Source organism: Salmo salar, chromosome ssa26, assembly GCF_905237065.1.
Source record: "Salmo salar chromosome ssa26, Ssal_v3.1, whole genome shotgun sequence".
NCBI lineage: Eukaryota > Metazoa > Chordata > Actinopteri > Salmoniformes > Salmonidae > Salmo > Salmo salar.
This window is the reverse complement of record NC_059467.1, coordinates 33695001-33713435: the sequence shown is the minus strand read 5'-3', so window position 1 is coordinate 33713435 and position 18435 is coordinate 33695001. Positions and strand designations below refer to the sequence as shown.

The window sequence follows — 18435 nt, the reverse complement described above, 5'->3', positions numbered from 1 at the left end:
GGTTCAATGATAACTCCAGACTAAGGACTGTTCTTAGGCCAGAGGTGAAGAATGTAGCTAGCAGAGGTTCAATGATAACTCCAGACTAAGGACTGTTCTTAGGCCAGAGGTGAAGAATGTAGCTAGCAGAGGTTCAATGATGACGAGAGACAAGAACTTCAATAAATAATGATTTAATAAATCAGTTATAAATAGGCAACAAGAACTGGATGTTTGTATTTGTATTTATTAAGGATCCCCATTAGTTCCTGCCAAGTCAGCAGCTACTCTTCCTGTGGTCCATTAGTTCCTGCCAAGGCAGCAGCTACTCTTCCTGGGGTCCATTAGTTCCTGCCAAGGCAGCAGCTACTCTTCCTGGGGTCCATTAGTTCCTGCCAAGGCAGCAGCTACTCTTCCTGGGGTCCGTTAGTTCCTGCAAAGGCAGCAGCTACTCTTCCTGGGGTCCGTTAGTTCCTGCCAAGGCAGCAGCTACTCTTCCTGGGGTCCAGTAACATTAAGGCAGTTGTTGTGTATCCCTGGAAATAATCAGAATTCATGGAAACATTACAGTTTTGAAAACATAGTTTGGTCAAAAAAAGTGGTCTTACCCTGTTTATGGGGTAAGTTGAGCTGCCTACACATTTCTGTGCCTATTTAAACTATGTCTGTCTTTATTTTCTGATCACAATTCATCACAATGTCTTGTTTGTCTTTTAATCATTTTAAGCATCTGTTAACACAGGCTTAACACCTACACCTTTGTACTTGTTTTAACACATTTAACATAGGCCCTGGTGTTACCTAATATCCCAGCGATACTACCTCACGCTACACCTGGAAATAAAACACTTCATTTTGCTCAACTTGCCATTGGCTCAACCGTTGGCTCATCTTATCCCATTGGCTCAACCGTTGGCTCATCTTATCCCATTGGCTCAACCGTTGGCTCATCTTATCCCATTGGCTCAACCGTTGGCTCATCTTATCCCATGGCTCAACCGTTGGCTCATCTTATCCCATGGCTCAACCGTTGGCTCAACTTATCCCGTTGGCTCAACCGTTGGCTCAACTTATCCCATGGCTCAACGGTTGGCTCAACTTATCCCATTGGCTCAACCGTTGGCTCAACTTATCCCATTGGCTCAACCGTTGGCTCAACTTATCCCATGGCTCAACCGTTGGCTCAACTTATCCCATTGGCTCAACCGTTGGCTCAACTTATCCCATTGGCTCAACCGTTGGCTCAACTTATCCCATTGGCTCAACCGTTGGCTCATCTTATCCCATGGCTCAACCGTTGGCTCAACTTATCCCATTGGCTCAACCGTTGGCTCATCTTATCCCATTGGCTCAACCGTTGGCTCAACTTATCCCATGGCTCTAACGTTGGCTCAACTTATCCCATGGCTCTAACGTTGGCTCAACTTATCCCATGGCTCAACCGTTGGCTCATCTTATCCCATGGCTCAACCGTTGGCTCAACTTATCCCATGGCTCAACCGTTGGCTCAACTTATTCCATGGCTCAACCGTTGGCTCAACTTATCCCATGGCTCAACCGTTGGCTCAACTTATCCCATTGGCTCAACCGTTGGCTCAACTTATCCCATGGCTCAACCGTTGGCTCAACTTATCCCATGGCCATTTGCTCATCTTACCCAAGGCAAACATTTTTACTATATTAGCCCACAGAAATCCAAGGATGCACTTTCATGCTAGGTTTAGGACCTCATCCTGAAGCTTATAGAGAGCCCAACTGATGTATAGAACAATCTTTAAATGATCTATAGATACAAGCATCATGAAACCTCTAACACAATTCATTCATTTGACTTAGTGAAAATCAGTTTTTTTTCACCTTGCTTACCACTTTTTCACAGACTCCATGAAATGATGTCCTCTTCCTAAATGTTTGGTCAAATTATACATTTTGTGTATGGCTTCCTAGAAACAAGGGCTGGTTCAACTTACCGTTTGGTTCAACTTACCCCACTCTCCCCTGTATTAGTGTTGTCACTCATAACTCATAGTTAGAATATCATCTGTGTCTCTCCAGCCTTCCCGTGCCATGAGAACGGTGCGACGGTGTTGCAGTACGCTCCCAAGCAGCAGCTGTTGATCTCAGGAGGCAGGAAGGGCTTTGTGTGTGTGTTTGACATCCGACAGAGACAGCTGCTACACACCTTCCAGGCCCACGACTCAGCCGTCAAAGCCCTGGCACTCGACGCCTCCGAAGACTTCTTCGTAACCGGCTCAGCTGAGGGGAACATGAAGGTGATTTTCCTTATTACTTTTTAATGAGGAAAATGGTATTAGAATCTTCCTGAATTTAAATGGAATTGTTCCCAACCCTGTCAACCATGAATCTGTGCTCTCTAGCTGTTTTTCAATGACCAAATGTGTGTAAAAATGTATTTAAGTCACAGGATTGATCTGTGAAAGACATCATGTAATTCCATTAATGTTATTGATCATTGCCTTTCTCTTGACCTCTCTCTTTCACTCCCCCTCTCCTTCTCCTCCAGGTGTGGAAGCTGGCAGGCCATGGCCTCATGCACTCGTTTAGCACAGAGCATGCCAAGCAGTCCATCTTCCGGAACATCGGAGCGGGCGTCATGCAGGTGGAGACCCGCCCCGGCAACCGCATATTCACCTGCGGCGCCGACGGAACCCTCAAGATGAGGGTTCTACCCGACCGCTACAACATCCCCTCTAGCATCTTCGACATTCTGTAGACCCCAAACCACTTCCTGTACTATCTGTAGAGAGGTCATCTGATTGGTTAGTGGTTGAACGTTGAAACGATAACCAAACTTTCACTAGAATATTCAACATCTTGTAGAAACGTAAATACCTGAAAGTGGTATGTCTGAATGGCGGTGGATAGGAAGGAGTAAGGTTGAAAGATTAACCAAACTTTCTTTCACTAGTATAACATTGTGTAGAGAGCCTAGACTTGTGTGAGAGAGACGAAGAGAGATCGGGGTAAAGGTTTACAGATAGATCACTAAGTATATTACACTACTGGATAGGCTGGTTGAGAGGGCTCTAATGGTATGAGTGACGTAGAGGTGAAATGTTGAGAGATGACCAAGGTTTCAGCAGCTTTGAGAGAGCGACAGAGAGTGTACGGTACGGTATGACTTTACCTAGCGGAAATCGTATCAGAAAAGTTCAATTGAGCTGTGAATATTTTTTTTCTTTCCCAAAGCCTAAAAGCGTGTATTAAAACGTAAAAGCAACAGGTTCCATACTTGATTTTAACAGTTAGATTTCCTGTCGTTTTAAAAGCGGCTGCTGGACGTTTACGAGTGTATCAGTCCATATGAAAGCTATGCATGACTTCCTGTTCTGGTTTTAAGCGGTGCAATCTCACGGTTTATTGATATGATAGTGCTCTGTACAAGTGCTCAAAACTCTTAAAGTGTCTATCTGTTGTCATTTTGTGCCCATAAGCTGAACAAGTCTCTTAGCGTCTACATTTAACCAGCACTGTGGTTCCTTTAGTCAGTCAGTCAGTGGTCTGGTGTGACTCTAAAGTTGTTGGATCTGCATTTTGTTGAAATGGTTTTATCCTCTTCATTCCCTGGCTAATCTCACTGTTAATGACAAAGTTTAATGGCACATTATCCCCATAGTGACCCCATCCCATAACACTGGCTGCCCAGTGACTCGCTAGCCTACTCCATCGATAGATCTGTTGATTGATTGATCCTAGCTATGTGATCACCTCTCTGTATCTGCTGTCTGCCTGCCGTCAAAAGCCTGTTTGTGCGGCAGCAGTGGCCTCCCTGCTAGAACGTTGTTTGGAAGATGGTGTGTTTTGATCCTGTGACTGTGTGTAGTCTATGTCTCATCTGTCTGTTCCACTGAACCCCCCCCTCCATGGGGTCTGTTATGTTCTGTATGGTTCTGTTATGTTCTGTATGGTTCTGTTATGTTCTGTATGGTTCTGTTATGTTCTGTATGGTTCTGTTTTTGCACAAACATTTTGTTGTTGTTGAACTATTTACTTATTTGTTTTTGGTTGGTTGTTTCTTTGCAGGCTGTTGTGATTTGTGTTGGACTTTTTGCCTTTTACGTTAGGAATGTAAGGGGTTAATACTGTATTTTACTGGGACATAGTGCAACATGGCATAGGTTTGTGTTTGGTGATACTACTGTACTGTATTGTTTTTACAAACCTTATTGAATAGATATTTGCACTCAAATCTGGGGACACTAAAAGTTTATTTCAAAACGAATAGGCTATGAGAAGAACAAAGAAACTACTGTTACATACAAATGAATGTCTGGCTGTATTTGGCCTAGTAGTAAAAAGTGAAATAGTTTTAATATATAAATATATCAAATACCACAGCAGCTTGTACAAACATGAAAGCGTTTTACTTAATTTTTTGTTTTGTATCATACCGGCTGGATTAGTTGTATCTTTTGTTAAATGTTTGTATTGTTTTTATTATTAAACAGATTTGTGTTTCCTTCCCTCCCTCTGGGTACCACGTCTGATCTCTGACATCTATGTTTGCATATTCTACCTTCTGTCGTGTGTATAATGCTAGTACTTATGAAGCCTTATAATGCCTTATAAACATTCATAGGTCACCTTATAGATGCAGTCATAGAGTACCATTAAAAACATCACAGTGAAGCAATAACATGCAAGGCGCCTTACAAAAAGGTACCGAGCCTTGTTTTGCTTTATGGTACATTCTTCATAATGCTCTATAACATCTATAAGGGGATATTCATGTCTATATAAGATATTAACACTTCATAATGCTCTATAACATCTATAAGGGGATATTCATGTCTATATAAGATATTAACACTTCATAATGCTCTATAACATCTATAAGGGGATATTCATGTCTATATAAGATATTAACACTTCATAATGCTCTATAACATCTATAAGGGGATATTCATGTCTATATAAGATATTAACACTTCATAATGCTCTATAACATCTATAAGGGGATATTCATGTCTATATAAGATATTAACACTTCATAATGCTCTATAACATCTATAAGGGGATATTCATGTCTATATAAGATATTAACACTTCATAACAAGGTGCTTTAGGTAAAGTGTTGTTCAGGTATGTACAGTATATATCTAAAGCTCACTATGGTGAGGCTATGACTAGAGAACTAGAGAGAGTCCAGAGAGAGACAGGAATATATAGCAGGCTGTTCTACCGTGGTCAAAGTTCTACCTTTGTAAGTTGAATAAATCATTTTTATTTCATCAGGTTGATTTTATGCTTGTTTCTGTATTTTCTCTCTCTAGGCATGATAATCAGTAGAGACCATGCAGCGGAAAATATCATTGTCGGGAATAAACATATGTACAGATTTTCAATATAGGTATTTTTAAAACATTTTGCTCTCTGTAAGGGATGCTGGTCATGGTAGGATTCAAGTAAATATGGAAACTAATTTCTGATACATATTTTGTCATGCAGTCACAGGGAAAGTCTAAGGGTTTTACAGCTATAAATAGTAGTTACTCCACAAAAAGCCAGGTTTCCAGGGTAGACCTTAAAAAAGACTTACATTTTCCAAATAAATATAATATACAAGTGAGAGACATAAAAACAATATATAACAAGTCAAACGGTTAGTGAGAATCCTTACAAAAAGATAATTCCACGATCTCATATGGAAAACAGTACAGCAATTATTTTACTGTTTAAACCATCGCCACAATACAATATAGACAATAACAATTATATTATAATGATCTACTTCCTACTCTGATAAGCCCTTATTCAGTTAACCTCTACATTGGAAAAGGTACAGTGTGTGGGTCTTTGGAAGCTGTAATCCAATTTAAATAAATATTTTAACAGCACTCACAAAGAGGGTGTTTTATCCCAGCCAGCAGTCCCAAAAAGCCATTAGAAAAGAGTCCTTGTTGAGATGGCATAAAACTAAAGAGAAGCCGTACATATTCTAAATAAAAAATAACCATCATATTCACGAGTGCTGTTCATCTTAATTAAGCACTTGAAAAAGCTGGCCATCTTTAATCAGAATACCATTAAAATACCATCCGAATACTGTCAAAATACTGGAAAAATGCCATCAAAACACCCTCAGAATACCATTAAAACATCCTCAGAATACCATAAAAACACTATCAGAATTCCGTCAAAACACTGTCTCAGTCATCAGAGATGAAGCGCACCATATACAGCTTCACGTAGCTCTGATCCCACACATACAGGTGTCTGTCATTGGGGCTATAGGACAGCATGGCCAGCACCCCACCAGGGGACCTCAGGTCAAAGGCCACGTTGACCGGTTTCCCCTTCAGGAGGTCAAAGGCGAAGGTCACACAGGTGTCCTTGGTGTCGGTGACGTAGAGCACGCCACAGGCCACGAAGGCGTTGCCGGCCTTGGTCCTGGGGTAGGTGGTGTTGATGTATGATGTGACGGAGAAGCTCTTCAGGTCCAGCTGGGCCACCATAATGCTGTCGTCTAGACTGGAGGCAAAGATCAGCCACAGGCCGTTCTCATCCGCTGCAAGCTTGAAGTAGGTCTTGGAGTTGTATAGAAGGTAGGACAGGTTGTGGTACAGAGCATTGTCGATGGCCAGGGTGTGGAGACGCTTGGACTGCAGGTCGAACCTGGGGGATGGATGGAGAGATGGAGGGTGTAAGAAATAAACAATGTACATTTCTACATTTACCTTTGCTTTCAGTTTGCTTTCCTTAGGAACTGTGCACCACAGTCACACCAGCAGAAGAAAATAACAGTCACAGGATCAGGATCACACACAGCCAGTGACATCACAAAGACACAATATTTTAATTGCACAAGGAGACTTTAATTGCACAAGGCCAAAAAGTTTCACATTGATTTCCCTCTGACAACTATCCATTGTTCTCAGACAAGTATCTAGTGCGGTAGGAGCTAAGGGATCAATTAGATTCAAGCAGGATAACTACCATCCCTTCTTTGTAGGTGCCAAACTATGGTTCTTTACCTGGCCAGGTTGGAGGTACCAAACTATGGTTCTTTACCTGGCCAGGTTGGAGGTGCCAAACTATGGTTCTTTACCTGGCCAGGTTGGAGGTGCCAAACTATGGTTCTTTACCTGGCCAGGTTGGAGGTACCAAACTATGGTTCTTTACCTGGCCAGGTTGGAGGTACCAAACTATGGTTCTTTACCTGGCCAGGTTGGAGGTACCAAACTATGGTTCTTTACCTGGCCAGGTTGGAGGTACCAAACTATGGTTCTTTACCTGGCCAGGTTGGAGGTACCAAACTGTGGTTCTTTACCTGGCCAGGTTGGAGGTACCAAACTAACTGGGGTCTTTACCTGGCCATGTTGGAGGTACCAAACTATGGTTCTTTACCTGCCCATGTTGGAGGTACCAAACTATGGTTCTTTACCTGGCCAGGTTGGAGGTACCAAACTATGGTTCTTTACCTGGCCAGGTTGGAGGTACCAAACTGTGGTTCTTTACCTGGCCAGGTTGGAGGTACCAAACTGTGGTTCTTTACCTGGCCATGTTGGAGGTACCAAACTATGGTTCTTTACCTGGCCAGGTTGGAGGTACCAAACTATGGTTCTTTACCTGGCCAGGTTGGTGGTTCCGGCGATGTGATAGTAGAAGGATCCGTTATGAACAGCATGGCCACACCCCTGGTAGAACTTCCTGCCGTCGATGACCTCACAGGTGGCATTCTGGAATGAGGTGATGCTCTTATACTCCTTCACCGTGCGACCTGGAGACAGATAATCAAAAAGACATTTGATTGGTTGTTGTGTGTAGGAGGTACCCGAGAAGTGCTAAAGATAACGTGATTGGCTGTTGTCTGCGTTTGGCTGGTACCAGAGAAATGCTAAAGACATTTGATTGGCTGTTGTGTGAGTTTGGGAGCTACCAGAGAAGTGTTCGGCCACCCAGATGCGTTTGTCGTTCAGCACAGCCGTGTCTTTCATCCACGTTCCGAACGTACTCTCCATCTTAGACACGTTACGGGGGTTGATCAGTGACTTGATGATGCACTCTGGGGGACAGAAGATAAAACATTTATTGTTTAATTGATTGCTAGATTGATTGGTTTGCTTATTCAGTCATATTCAGGTTTTGTCTGAGGGTTTTCACAAATCCTTGAAGTCATTCAAGTCATTGTACCGTTTTTCTTATTTAGTGGTATCTCTTGTAACTTCCCAGTCTCTTTGGTGGACAGAGTCCCATCATTTGGTACAGCATGTGACGGATCTGAAATAGTCAATGATAATCAATGAAAGAAGTGATGATGTTAGAATCAATAGGAGAGTTGGAAGTGGGTAGGGGAACTGTAGGATAGATAGTAACAGGCTGACCCACCCAGGGTCTGGGCAGTATGGATGGGGGGGGGTAGATACGGGAGTTGGGTAGGATAAGTAGCAGTGTGCAGGGTAGTTACTCACCCAGGGTCTGGGCAGCGTGGATGGGAAGATTGGCCCGGTGGCTCCTGTTTCTGGGGGGCGCCCTGGGGTCCTTGTGGGCCAGGAGGTCCAGGAGGGCCAATGGGGCCTGGAGTACCAGGAGGACCAGCCGGACCTGGGGGGCCTAGATAGACCCAAAAGACAAGGATTTTCACAATCACGTTGTATTTCAGGTAGAGCTGTCCAAGCATAAACTGGATCGACTGGTCATGAAATAGGATAGGGCTTGCCCACTCTAATGTTGCAACATATTCAGGTACCTTAAGTGTTGTGCTAAGACCACATTCATTTTCAGTTCTAATGAAGATCTGTTAAGATTTTGCAATAAAGGTATGTGCTGAACCATTTGAGTGTACACTGGTGACGGTACAGCAACTCTCATCATGCACTGTAGGAGTCATAGTGATGTTGTAATTGTGAGGTATCTAATATAGACAGTGGACATTGTCATTTCTGTCCGTTCTTACCCTCCAAGATGACATCATTGGACGATTGTGTATTTTCCCCTGCAGGTCCTGGGTCTCCTCTATCTCCTTTCTCTCCCGGCTCACCTTTCTCACCTGTGAAAGAACACGGTTACCGGTTTTCATATGTGCAGGTGATTTACAAATCCTAACTTGAGACATGGAATGGAACAGGAATTCATAAAGGCCTGACCCAAAAATAAACCCTAGCTTCATAAGATTCTCAAAGACCACAATCAAATGAGTCAAGCTTGTGTAATGTGCAAGACGTGGGTTCTTTTAACTGACCTAATGTTAAGAAAAGAATTCCCACAATGTGAACTAGACATGGGCCGACTAAATCATCGCTTCCAGTCTGTAAATTCCAAGGATTCGTCAAGTCAAAGCCATTCCAGTAAACCATGAACCATTCCATTCACTTCTCCCGGGCTGCTAAAATAGGGCTCTGGTCAAAAGTAGTGCACTATATAGGAAATAGGGTGTGAATCATGTCCTTCCCTCCTGAGGAACGCACCAGTGGGCTGATGGGAGAATGAGGTTTACAGCCCATTCAAGAGCAGCCCAAAACCACAGAGTCATGAATAACATTAGTCTACTGTGGGACAGAAGAGCAGTTTCCTTTCTTCCTCCGTTTCCGGTTCTATGGTGTTTGAATGGAGAGAAACCGAAGCCCACCACAGTGGAGAACATGATTCAGCATTGTGACACATCACATATCTCTGGATAGATCTGAATGGCTGTCCAATGACAGTTGGAATTAAGAATAGGCGAAAGGAAGTGTTATGTATGTGAAGATCTGTGTGGGTGTGGCATATGTGTGCACTATGGGGTAATTGCGTGCAAGCGTAGGTGTGTGAGTGTGTGCATGTGTATGTCTGAATATATGTGTGTGTGTCTCTGCGGATGTGTGTGTGTTTCTACACTGTGTTTGTGTGTGTGTGTGTGTGTGCGTGCGTGCGTGCGTGCGTGGTGTGTGTGTGTGCGTGCGTGCGTGCGTGCGTGTGTGTGTGTGTGTGTGTGTGTGTGTGCGTGCGTGCGTGCGTGCGTGTGTGTGTGTGTGTGTGTGTGTGTGTGTGTGTGTGTGTGTGTGTGTGTGTGTGTGTGTGTGTGTGTGTGTGTGTGTGTGTGTGTGTGTTAGGGTGCATGTTATTGACCCTGAGGAGATCTGCTCTACCCTTTCTATATGTTCTATTATCTCTCTCTTTTCAGTCACAGAACCAGAGAGAGCCCCAGGTAACAATACATAATGGACACATCAGATGATGGACAGATAGATACAATGAGGCAGAAAATAGAGAGTAAGAACGATTCTCTCTGTTACTGTAAAAGGGTCTTTCACTCCGTACCTCTCTTCCCTCGTTTTCCATCAGTCCCAGGCAGTCCATCTAGTCCTGGGATGCCATCAGTGCCATTGTGCCCAGGCAGACCATGCAGGCCAGGTAGCCCTGCCATACATACATTACAACCACAGTACTTTACATGGTCAGGCAGACCTATCGTATACAAACACATTACAACCACAGTACTTTACATGGTCAGGCAGACCTATCATAAATACATTACAACCACAGTACTTTACATGGTCAGGCAGACCTATCTTATACAAACACATTACAACCATGCAGGAGTAATATCTGAAGTACAGATGCATATCCGTGGGCAAAACATTTAATAAATACACAATCTTAAGCAATATCCCAGAGATGCTCTGGAAGAGTCCATACTTAACATTATGTGTGGGTCCAGGTTGTTGTCTGTCATTTTGCCATGGTTACACCAAGTTACTGGGATATGCTTATGGGTCACTCTAGCAAAAAGCTGTGGTACGGCTAAAAAGGGTTTGAGTGATGGCTGAGATGATCAATATGAATCATTAAAGTGTTTAATCAGTTGATAACTTACCAGGGGGTCCAGGAGGGCCGGGTGGTCCTACAACACAACATAGAGAGATCAGGGGATGATAACACACAGCACCTTAACTGGTGAGAATGTTGGAAAGTGTGTGAAACTCCACTTGAATTCACTTCAGAGTTACAGTAGGGAAAGAAGAGTGTGAATTAGTATTACTGTTCTTGTCATTATTGGGACATACCAGCTATGCAGACTCCCTTGGTGCTGTTACAGATATCCAACAACACTTTGACCTGGAATCAAACAAACAAATAAACCCCTTTTATTTAGGAAGAGAAGAAACGAGATGCATACAGCATGTCTTCAAATTTTAGCATGTATGAACATTTCAGTAGAATACAATAGAATGAAATAAATGAAACTATATAAAAATGACATAAGACTTCAACACAGTTTTGTCTTTAACAAGAGTCATGAATCTAGTCTGTTAAGAGTCTGTTCATTGTTTTTCTATGACTGTTTGTTCTAGCTGTAAAACACAGCTTTTTCTCTTTCAAACGGATCATGTATATAAATGCCAGTGCTTACGTCTGAGATGCTCACTACATACCTCAGCACACACACACACACACACACACACACACACACACACACACACACACACACACACACACACACACACACACACACACACACACACACACACACACACACACACGCACACATATACAAAGAGAGACATGGAGTAGCCTAGCTTACCGGCACCATAGAATAGGTCATCATCATCATCATGTCGTCCTGTATCTCAGTCTTCTGGAAGCCCTTTGTCTTCCTGTGTTTGTGGTTCAGCTCATGTCTCATCTTCTTCCCCATCTCCTTCCCCTTCTCCTTCCCCATCTCCATCTCCTTCCCCATCTCCTTGTCCATCTCCTTGTCCATCTTTTCCCTCAACCCGTTGTGTAACTCCTCTCTCAACTCAGGGTGTACCTCCTCTCCTGTGTCCAGCCCACCTCGCCCCGTTTCCTGCCCCTGATGTAGCCCCTGGGTCACCTCCTGCCCCTGATGTAGCCCCTGGGTCACCTCCTGCTCCTGATGTAGCCCCTGGGTCACCTCCTGCCCCTGATGTAGCCCCTGGGTCACCTCCTGCAGGAGTTCCTGCCTCTCCTGATGGTTCAGCTCCCTCAGCTCTAGCCTCAGCTCCTCCTTTAACTCCTGTCGTAGCTCCCTCTCCAGCTCACGACTCCTCTTGTTACGGGAGTACTGGTACTCCCCCTGCTCCCTCTGCTCCTTCCCCAGACCCCTTTCACCTCCTTCTGCACCTCCTCCACGCAGCCCTGCAAGCCACCCTGGGCCTAAGATAAGATCAGAAATACCTGTACTTGATTAATCCCTGAGGGGTAATTGTTTTATCAATCATTGCATCGTCAGGGAAACCCAGAACTAGTGTCAGCAATTCATCTATGTAATGTATGTCTGTCCACGACAGATTCATCATTACAGTATGTACACACAGCCACAAAGACAAACAGACAACGATCAACAATAAAAGTAGTGAAAACATAGCAATATAAAAAGAGCAGCACCTCCTCTTAGCTCCGCCAGCCTCCCTGCGCCTCCTGCTGCTACACCTCCTCGGAGCACCTCCTGGAAGAACTCCACCACGGAGCTCTGTTCCACCTCCTCCAGCCTGGCCTCGGTGAGCTCCACACGGCTCCACAGCTGGTTCTGTTGCACTAGGAGCACCAGGAGAGCCACAGTGTTGACCAGTGCCAAGGCACACGTCCCGTAGATAATCACCCGCAGGGGGACAGACAGACTGGGGCGTGAGGGGAGCATCTCACACCCTCCAATCCCTCCTCCACCTCCTCTCTTCCGGGAGTCAGCGACTAGCTTCAGCATTCAGAACCGGATAATATGGTTAGAGACAGTCCAAGAAGTATATCTTCTCCAACAGAATCCAAAAACACAAAGGGAGTAAGTGGAAGATTAGTCCCAGGTCTAGTCTAGTGGGCTAGAGCAGAATCCAAGAAATACCCTTTCTTCTAAAGAGGGAGACTACAATTCCAATAGAATCCAAGAGGACAGAAGTGTATATGTCTACTCCAGACCATCGATAATGTACGTCTGAGTGAGAAATCAGGTCCAATTCCAATCCAACAGAACAGATGATGTATCTGTAGTCCCAAAGTCTAGACTGCGTCTGTATGTCGAGTTCAGTCTGAAGAAGAATCTGGTCCTAGTGTTCCAAATAGAATCAAAGAGGTCCCGAAGGAAAGATGTCCTGATCTCTAGGTCTGATCTGAAGAGACTTGGTGGTCTCACTGAGGACAGAATGGTACTCCTCGTTGTGTTGAGTGTGTGTCAGTTGAGGGGAGTCAGGGTTATGTGTGTGTGTGCACACAGTAGATTAGAGGTTGTGTGTGTGTGGGAAAGTGTGTGTGTATGTGCGTGTGTAGGGGTGGGCATTACACAATCCTCTGGGCTTGTCTGGGAAGGGAAGAAACCCCTCGTCTGTTCAGTCACCTGATTTATATTCCACACAACCCATTCTAGAGCAACCACAGTGGGCTGGGGCTGACATCACACACACACACACACACACACACACACACACACACACACACACACACACACACACACACACACACACACACACACACACACACACACACACACACACAAAAAAAACACACACACACACACACACACACACACACACACACACACACACACACACACACACACACACACACACACACACACACACACACACACACACACACACACACACACACACACAGATACACACATACAGATACACATATACACATACGCACACACACAAACACACACACACATACATACACACACACACACACACACACACACACACACACACACACACACACACACACACACACACACACACACAAACATACACACACATACACACACACTAAGAGGATCCTGAGGCTATAACTCTTTGTTACTGTACTCTTCATATGCACTCTTCCCTCTACCCCTGTACAACGATGTCTTTGCTACAAAACCATCCATCATGTAGATACTCATCTCAAATGGATTTATACACAATTGAGGTTTTGGGGTCTACAAGTCATTACATCACATCAACACACTAGTGAACAAGCCATTCAAGCCATTTCAATCAAGTCTGTACACAAATGTGTTCACATATACAATGCTGTAGTACTTTGGTAGAGGAATTGAATTATACTCCATGTAACATCACAAAATCGTAGTTATTTTAAAGATGAAAAGATCTAAAACAACAAGTCTAAAAAGGGAAATGTCACAAATCAAGAAAAAACTATCTTGGAAATAACTGGAGGTCTTTAGACATCAACACAAATCAATGTCTGAGCGAGAGCAAGAGAGAGACAGAGACAGAGAGAGAGACAGAGAGAGAGACAGAGAGACAGAGAGACAGAGAGAGACAGAGACAGAGAGACAGACAGACAGAGAGAGAGAGACAGAGAGAGACAGAGAGAGAGAGACAGACAGAGAGACAGAGCGAGAGAGACGGAGAGAGAGACAGAGAGAGAGACAGAGAGAGAGACAGAGAGACAGAGGGAGAGAGAGAGAGAGAGAGACAGACAGAGAGAGAGAGAGACAGAGAGACAGAGAGACAGAGAGACAGAGACAGAGAGAGAGAGAGAGAGAGAATGAGGATGAGCATGGTTTTCCAGTACATTAGGTGCTCTGCTCCCTTCCACATTTACACATCCTTCGCTCCCATCTCTCCCCTATATGCCCTCAAGGCTCTCTACACCGCTCTGTAACTGTAACAGTGACCCATTGAGAGAGAGAGAGAGAGAGAGACAGAGAGAGAGAGAGAGAGAGAGAGAGAGAGAGAGGAAGAGACAGAGAGAGAGAGAGAGACAGAGAGAGAGACAGAAAGAGACAGAGAGAGACAGAGACAGAGAGAGAGAGAATCACCACTATGCCATGATGAGGATGAGCATGGTTTTCCAGTACATTAGCTGCTCTGCCCCCTTCCACATTTACACATCCTTCGCTCCCATCTCTCCCCTATATGCCCTCAAGGCTCTCTACACCGCTCTGTAACTGTAACAGTGACCCATTTCTGTAATTGCATTTGACCAGAAAAGTGTAATTTCTTCAGTATGTAACATTTAATCAGAAAAACAACCTGACATCTCTCTCCTCTGAGCGTTGGAGAGTTTATGAATCACTCCAGAGAAGTGTTGACCTGAAAACTCAGTTGATTTGGGTGTCATTGAAACACAGCAATTGTTTTTACAATATGCATATCATGAAATATCAGAAAAACATATGTGAAAACATTTTCACTCAATTCGTTGATTGTGCAATTTGGTGCTTGATTGAATAGACCCCCAAAGACCCAGTAATTATTAGGTAAGTATTGTGTAATAACCATTTCACCATTACTACTGTATTTAAGTGAAGAGTACTGAAACCGACCCACCTCTTGTGCCAAACAAATGTCAGCACATGTTGAAACGTGAGTACAGATTCCAACACCTTCACAGACACACATATGCATGCACACACTAATTTGCACACACACACACACACACACACACACACACACACACACACACACACACACACACACACACACACACACACACACACACACACACACACACACACACACACACACACACGCGCACACACACACACACACACTCACACAGGAGTTCTGATTGACACAGACAGTAAACCTGAGTCTATGTGAGGTTTGGTATTACAGTAAGACCTTCCACTCTGCTCTGTTCACCCAGACTCCTCCCCTGGGGCTGTAGGTCAGTGGCAGGCAGAGGAGAGGAGAGGAGAGGAGAGGAGAGGAGAGGAGAGGAGAGGAGAGGAGAGGAGAGGAGAGGAGAGGAGAGGAGAGGAGAGGAGAGGAGAGGAGAGGAGAGGAGAGGAGAGGAGAGGGAGACAGAGAGACAGAGAGACAGAGAGACAGAGAGAGACAGAGAGACAGAGAGAGGAGAGGAGAGGGAGAGGAGAGGGAATATCTGCAATGGGCTACAGTAAATGAGAGCGAACCCGGGTAAAAAAAATATATATATATATATATATAATTTTGAATACTTTATCTGGGCTTGATTGAGTTTGCCTGGCACAATGGAACCAATGGAATAGTCCAAAAATATACCAGGCAGGCTTACGCAAACGCTCAAAGTATCTGAAAGATTTCAAATAGTATATGAACCCAGGTTTGGAGGGGAGTACAGTAGAATGCAAAGTAAGTGGAACATGGGGTATATCCACTCTACTGCATACAGACACACACACACACACACACACACACACACACCTCCTCGCAGTCAACCAGCTCTGGGTTCAACCTCTATCCCCCTTACAGAGTGATCACACCCTGGGAGATACACTGCTTCCCAAGTGTTTGCTTTCGGAAAGTATTCAGGCCCCTTGACGTTTTACACATTTTATTACGTTACAGCCTTACTCTAAAATCGTTTTTTTATATGTTTTTATTATAAAAAATGGAAAACTTAAATATCACATTTGCATAAGTATTCAGACCCTTTACTCAGTACTTTGTTGAATCACCTTCGGCAGCGATTACAGCCTCGAGTCTTATTGGGTATGACGCTAGAAGCTTTGCACACCTGTATTTAGGGAGTTTCTCCCCATTCCTCTCTGCAGATCCTCTCAAGCTTTGTCAGGTTGGATAGGGAGCGTTGCTGTTCAGGTCTCTCCAGAGATGTTCGATCGGGTTCACGTCCGGGCTCTGGCTGGACCACTCAAGGACATTCAGAGACTTGTCCCGAAGCCACTCCTGCATTGTCTTGCCTGCTTAGGGTCGCTGTACTGTTGGAAGGTGAACCTTGGCCTCAGACTGAGGTCCTGAGCTCTCTGGAGTAGGTTTTCATCAAGGATCTCTCTGCACTTTGGTCCGTTCATCTTTCCCTCAGTCCTGACTAGTGTCCCAGTCCCTGACACTGAAAACATCCTCACAGCAAGATGCTGCCACGACCATGCTTCACCGTAGGGATGGTGCAAGGTTTACTCCAGATGTGATGCTTGGCATTCTGGCCAAAGAGTTCAATTTTGGTTTCATCAGACCAGAGAATCTTGTTTTTCATGGTCTGAGAGTCCTTTAGGCAAACTCCAAGTGGGCTGTCATGTGCCTTTTAGTAAAGAGTGGCTTCCGTCTGGCCACTCTACCATAAAGGCCTGATTGGTGGAGTGCTGCAGAAAGAGTTGTCCTGAAAGGTTCTCCCATCTCCACAGAGGAACTCTAGAGCTCTGTCAGAGTGACCATCGGGTTCTTGGTCACCTCCCTGACCAAGGCCCTTCTCCCCCGATTGCTCAGTTTGGCCAGGCGGCCGGCTCTTGGAAGAGTCTTGGTGGTTCCAAACTTCTTCCATTTAAGAATGATGGAGGCCACTGTGTTCTTTGGGACCTTCAATGCTGCAGACATGTTTTGGTTCCCTTCCCCAGATCTGTGCCTCGACACAATCCTGTCTCAGAGCTTTATGGACAATTCCTTCAACCTCATGGCTTGGTTTTTGCTCTGACATACACTGTCAACTGTTGAACCTTATATAGACAGGTGTGTGCCTTTCCAAATCATGTCAAATCAATTGAATTTACCACAGGTGGACTTCAATGAAGTTGTAGAAACATCTCAAGGATGATTAATGGAAACAGGATGCACCTGAGTTCAGTTTCGAGTCTCATAGCAAAGGGTCTGAATAGTTAAGTAAATAAGGTATTTCTATTGTTTATGCAAAAACTTTGTCATTATAGGGTATTGTATGTGGGTTGATGAGGAAATGAATTAATATAATCCAAAATCAAATCAAGTCAAATGTTATTGGTCACACACACGTGTTTACCAGATCTTATTGCGAGCGTAGCGAAATGCTTGTGCTTCTAGTTCCGACAGCGCAGTAATATCTATCATGTAATCTAACAATTCCACAACAACTACCTAATACACACAAATCTAAGTAAAGGAATGGAATAAGAATATATAAATATGTGGATGAGCAATGTCAGAGTGGCATGGGCTAGGATGCAATAGGTAGTATAGAATACAGTATTTACATATGAAATGAGTAATGCAAGATATGTAAACATTTTAAAGTGACATTATTAAAGTGACTAGTGTTCCATTTATTAAAGTGGCCAATGATTTCAAGTCTGTATGTAGGCAGCAGCCTCTCTGTGCTAGTGATGGCTCTTTAGTCTGATGGCCTTGAGATAGAAGCTTTTTTTCAGTCTCTCGGTCCCAGCTTTGATGCACCTGTACTGACCTCACCTTCTGGATGATAGCGGGGTGAACAGGCAGTGGCTCAGGTTGTTGTAGTCCTTGATGATCTTTTTGGCATTCCTGTGACATCGGGTGCAGTAAGTGTCCTGGAGGGCAGGAAATTTGCCCCCGGTGATGCGTTGTGCAGACCGCACCACAATCTGGAGAGCCCTGCGGTTGTGGCTGGTGTAGTTTCCGTACCAGGCAGTGATACAGCCCGACAGGATGCTCTCAGTTGTGCATCTGTACAATTTTGTGAGGGTTTTAGGTGACAAGCCAAATTTCTTCAGTCTCCTGAGATTGAAGAGGCGCTGTTGAGCCTTCTTCACCACACTGTCTGTGTGGATGGTCCGTTTCAGTTTGTCCGTGATGTGTACGCCGAAGAACTTAAAACTTTCCACCT

At 44.3% G+C, this 18435-nt stretch overlaps 2 protein-coding genes across 2 annotated transcripts in view; one reads left to right on the top strand and one right to left on the bottom strand.

Annotated features, from left to right (window-relative positions):
• LOC100286620 (dmX-like protein 2) overlaps positions 1 to 4467 on the top strand; it is a 94148-nt gene extending 89681 nt beyond the window's left edge. Inside the window, 2 exon segments of the mRNA XM_045708286.1 lie at positions 2035 to 2252; positions 2504 to 4467. Of these exon segments, the coding sequence (XP_045564242.1) occupies positions 2035 to 2252; positions 2504 to 2713 (428 nt within the window). The 3' untranslated portion in view covers positions 2714 to 4467.
• On the bottom strand, positions 4190 to 13119 carry LOC106587315 (gliomedin). The gene is given in 12 exon segments (XM_014175589.2): positions 4190 to 6615; positions 7570 to 7720; positions 7880 to 8005; positions 8134 to 8220; positions 8412 to 8478; positions 8480 to 8553; positions 8897 to 8989; positions 10240 to 10338; positions 10796 to 10822; positions 10986 to 11037; positions 11504 to 12096; positions 12328 to 13119. Coding segments are annotated over 12 exon segments (2151 nt in total). The 5' UTR covers positions 12644 to 13119; the 3' UTR covers positions 4190 to 6149.
• Positions 13120 to 18435: the final 5316 nt, after the last annotated feature.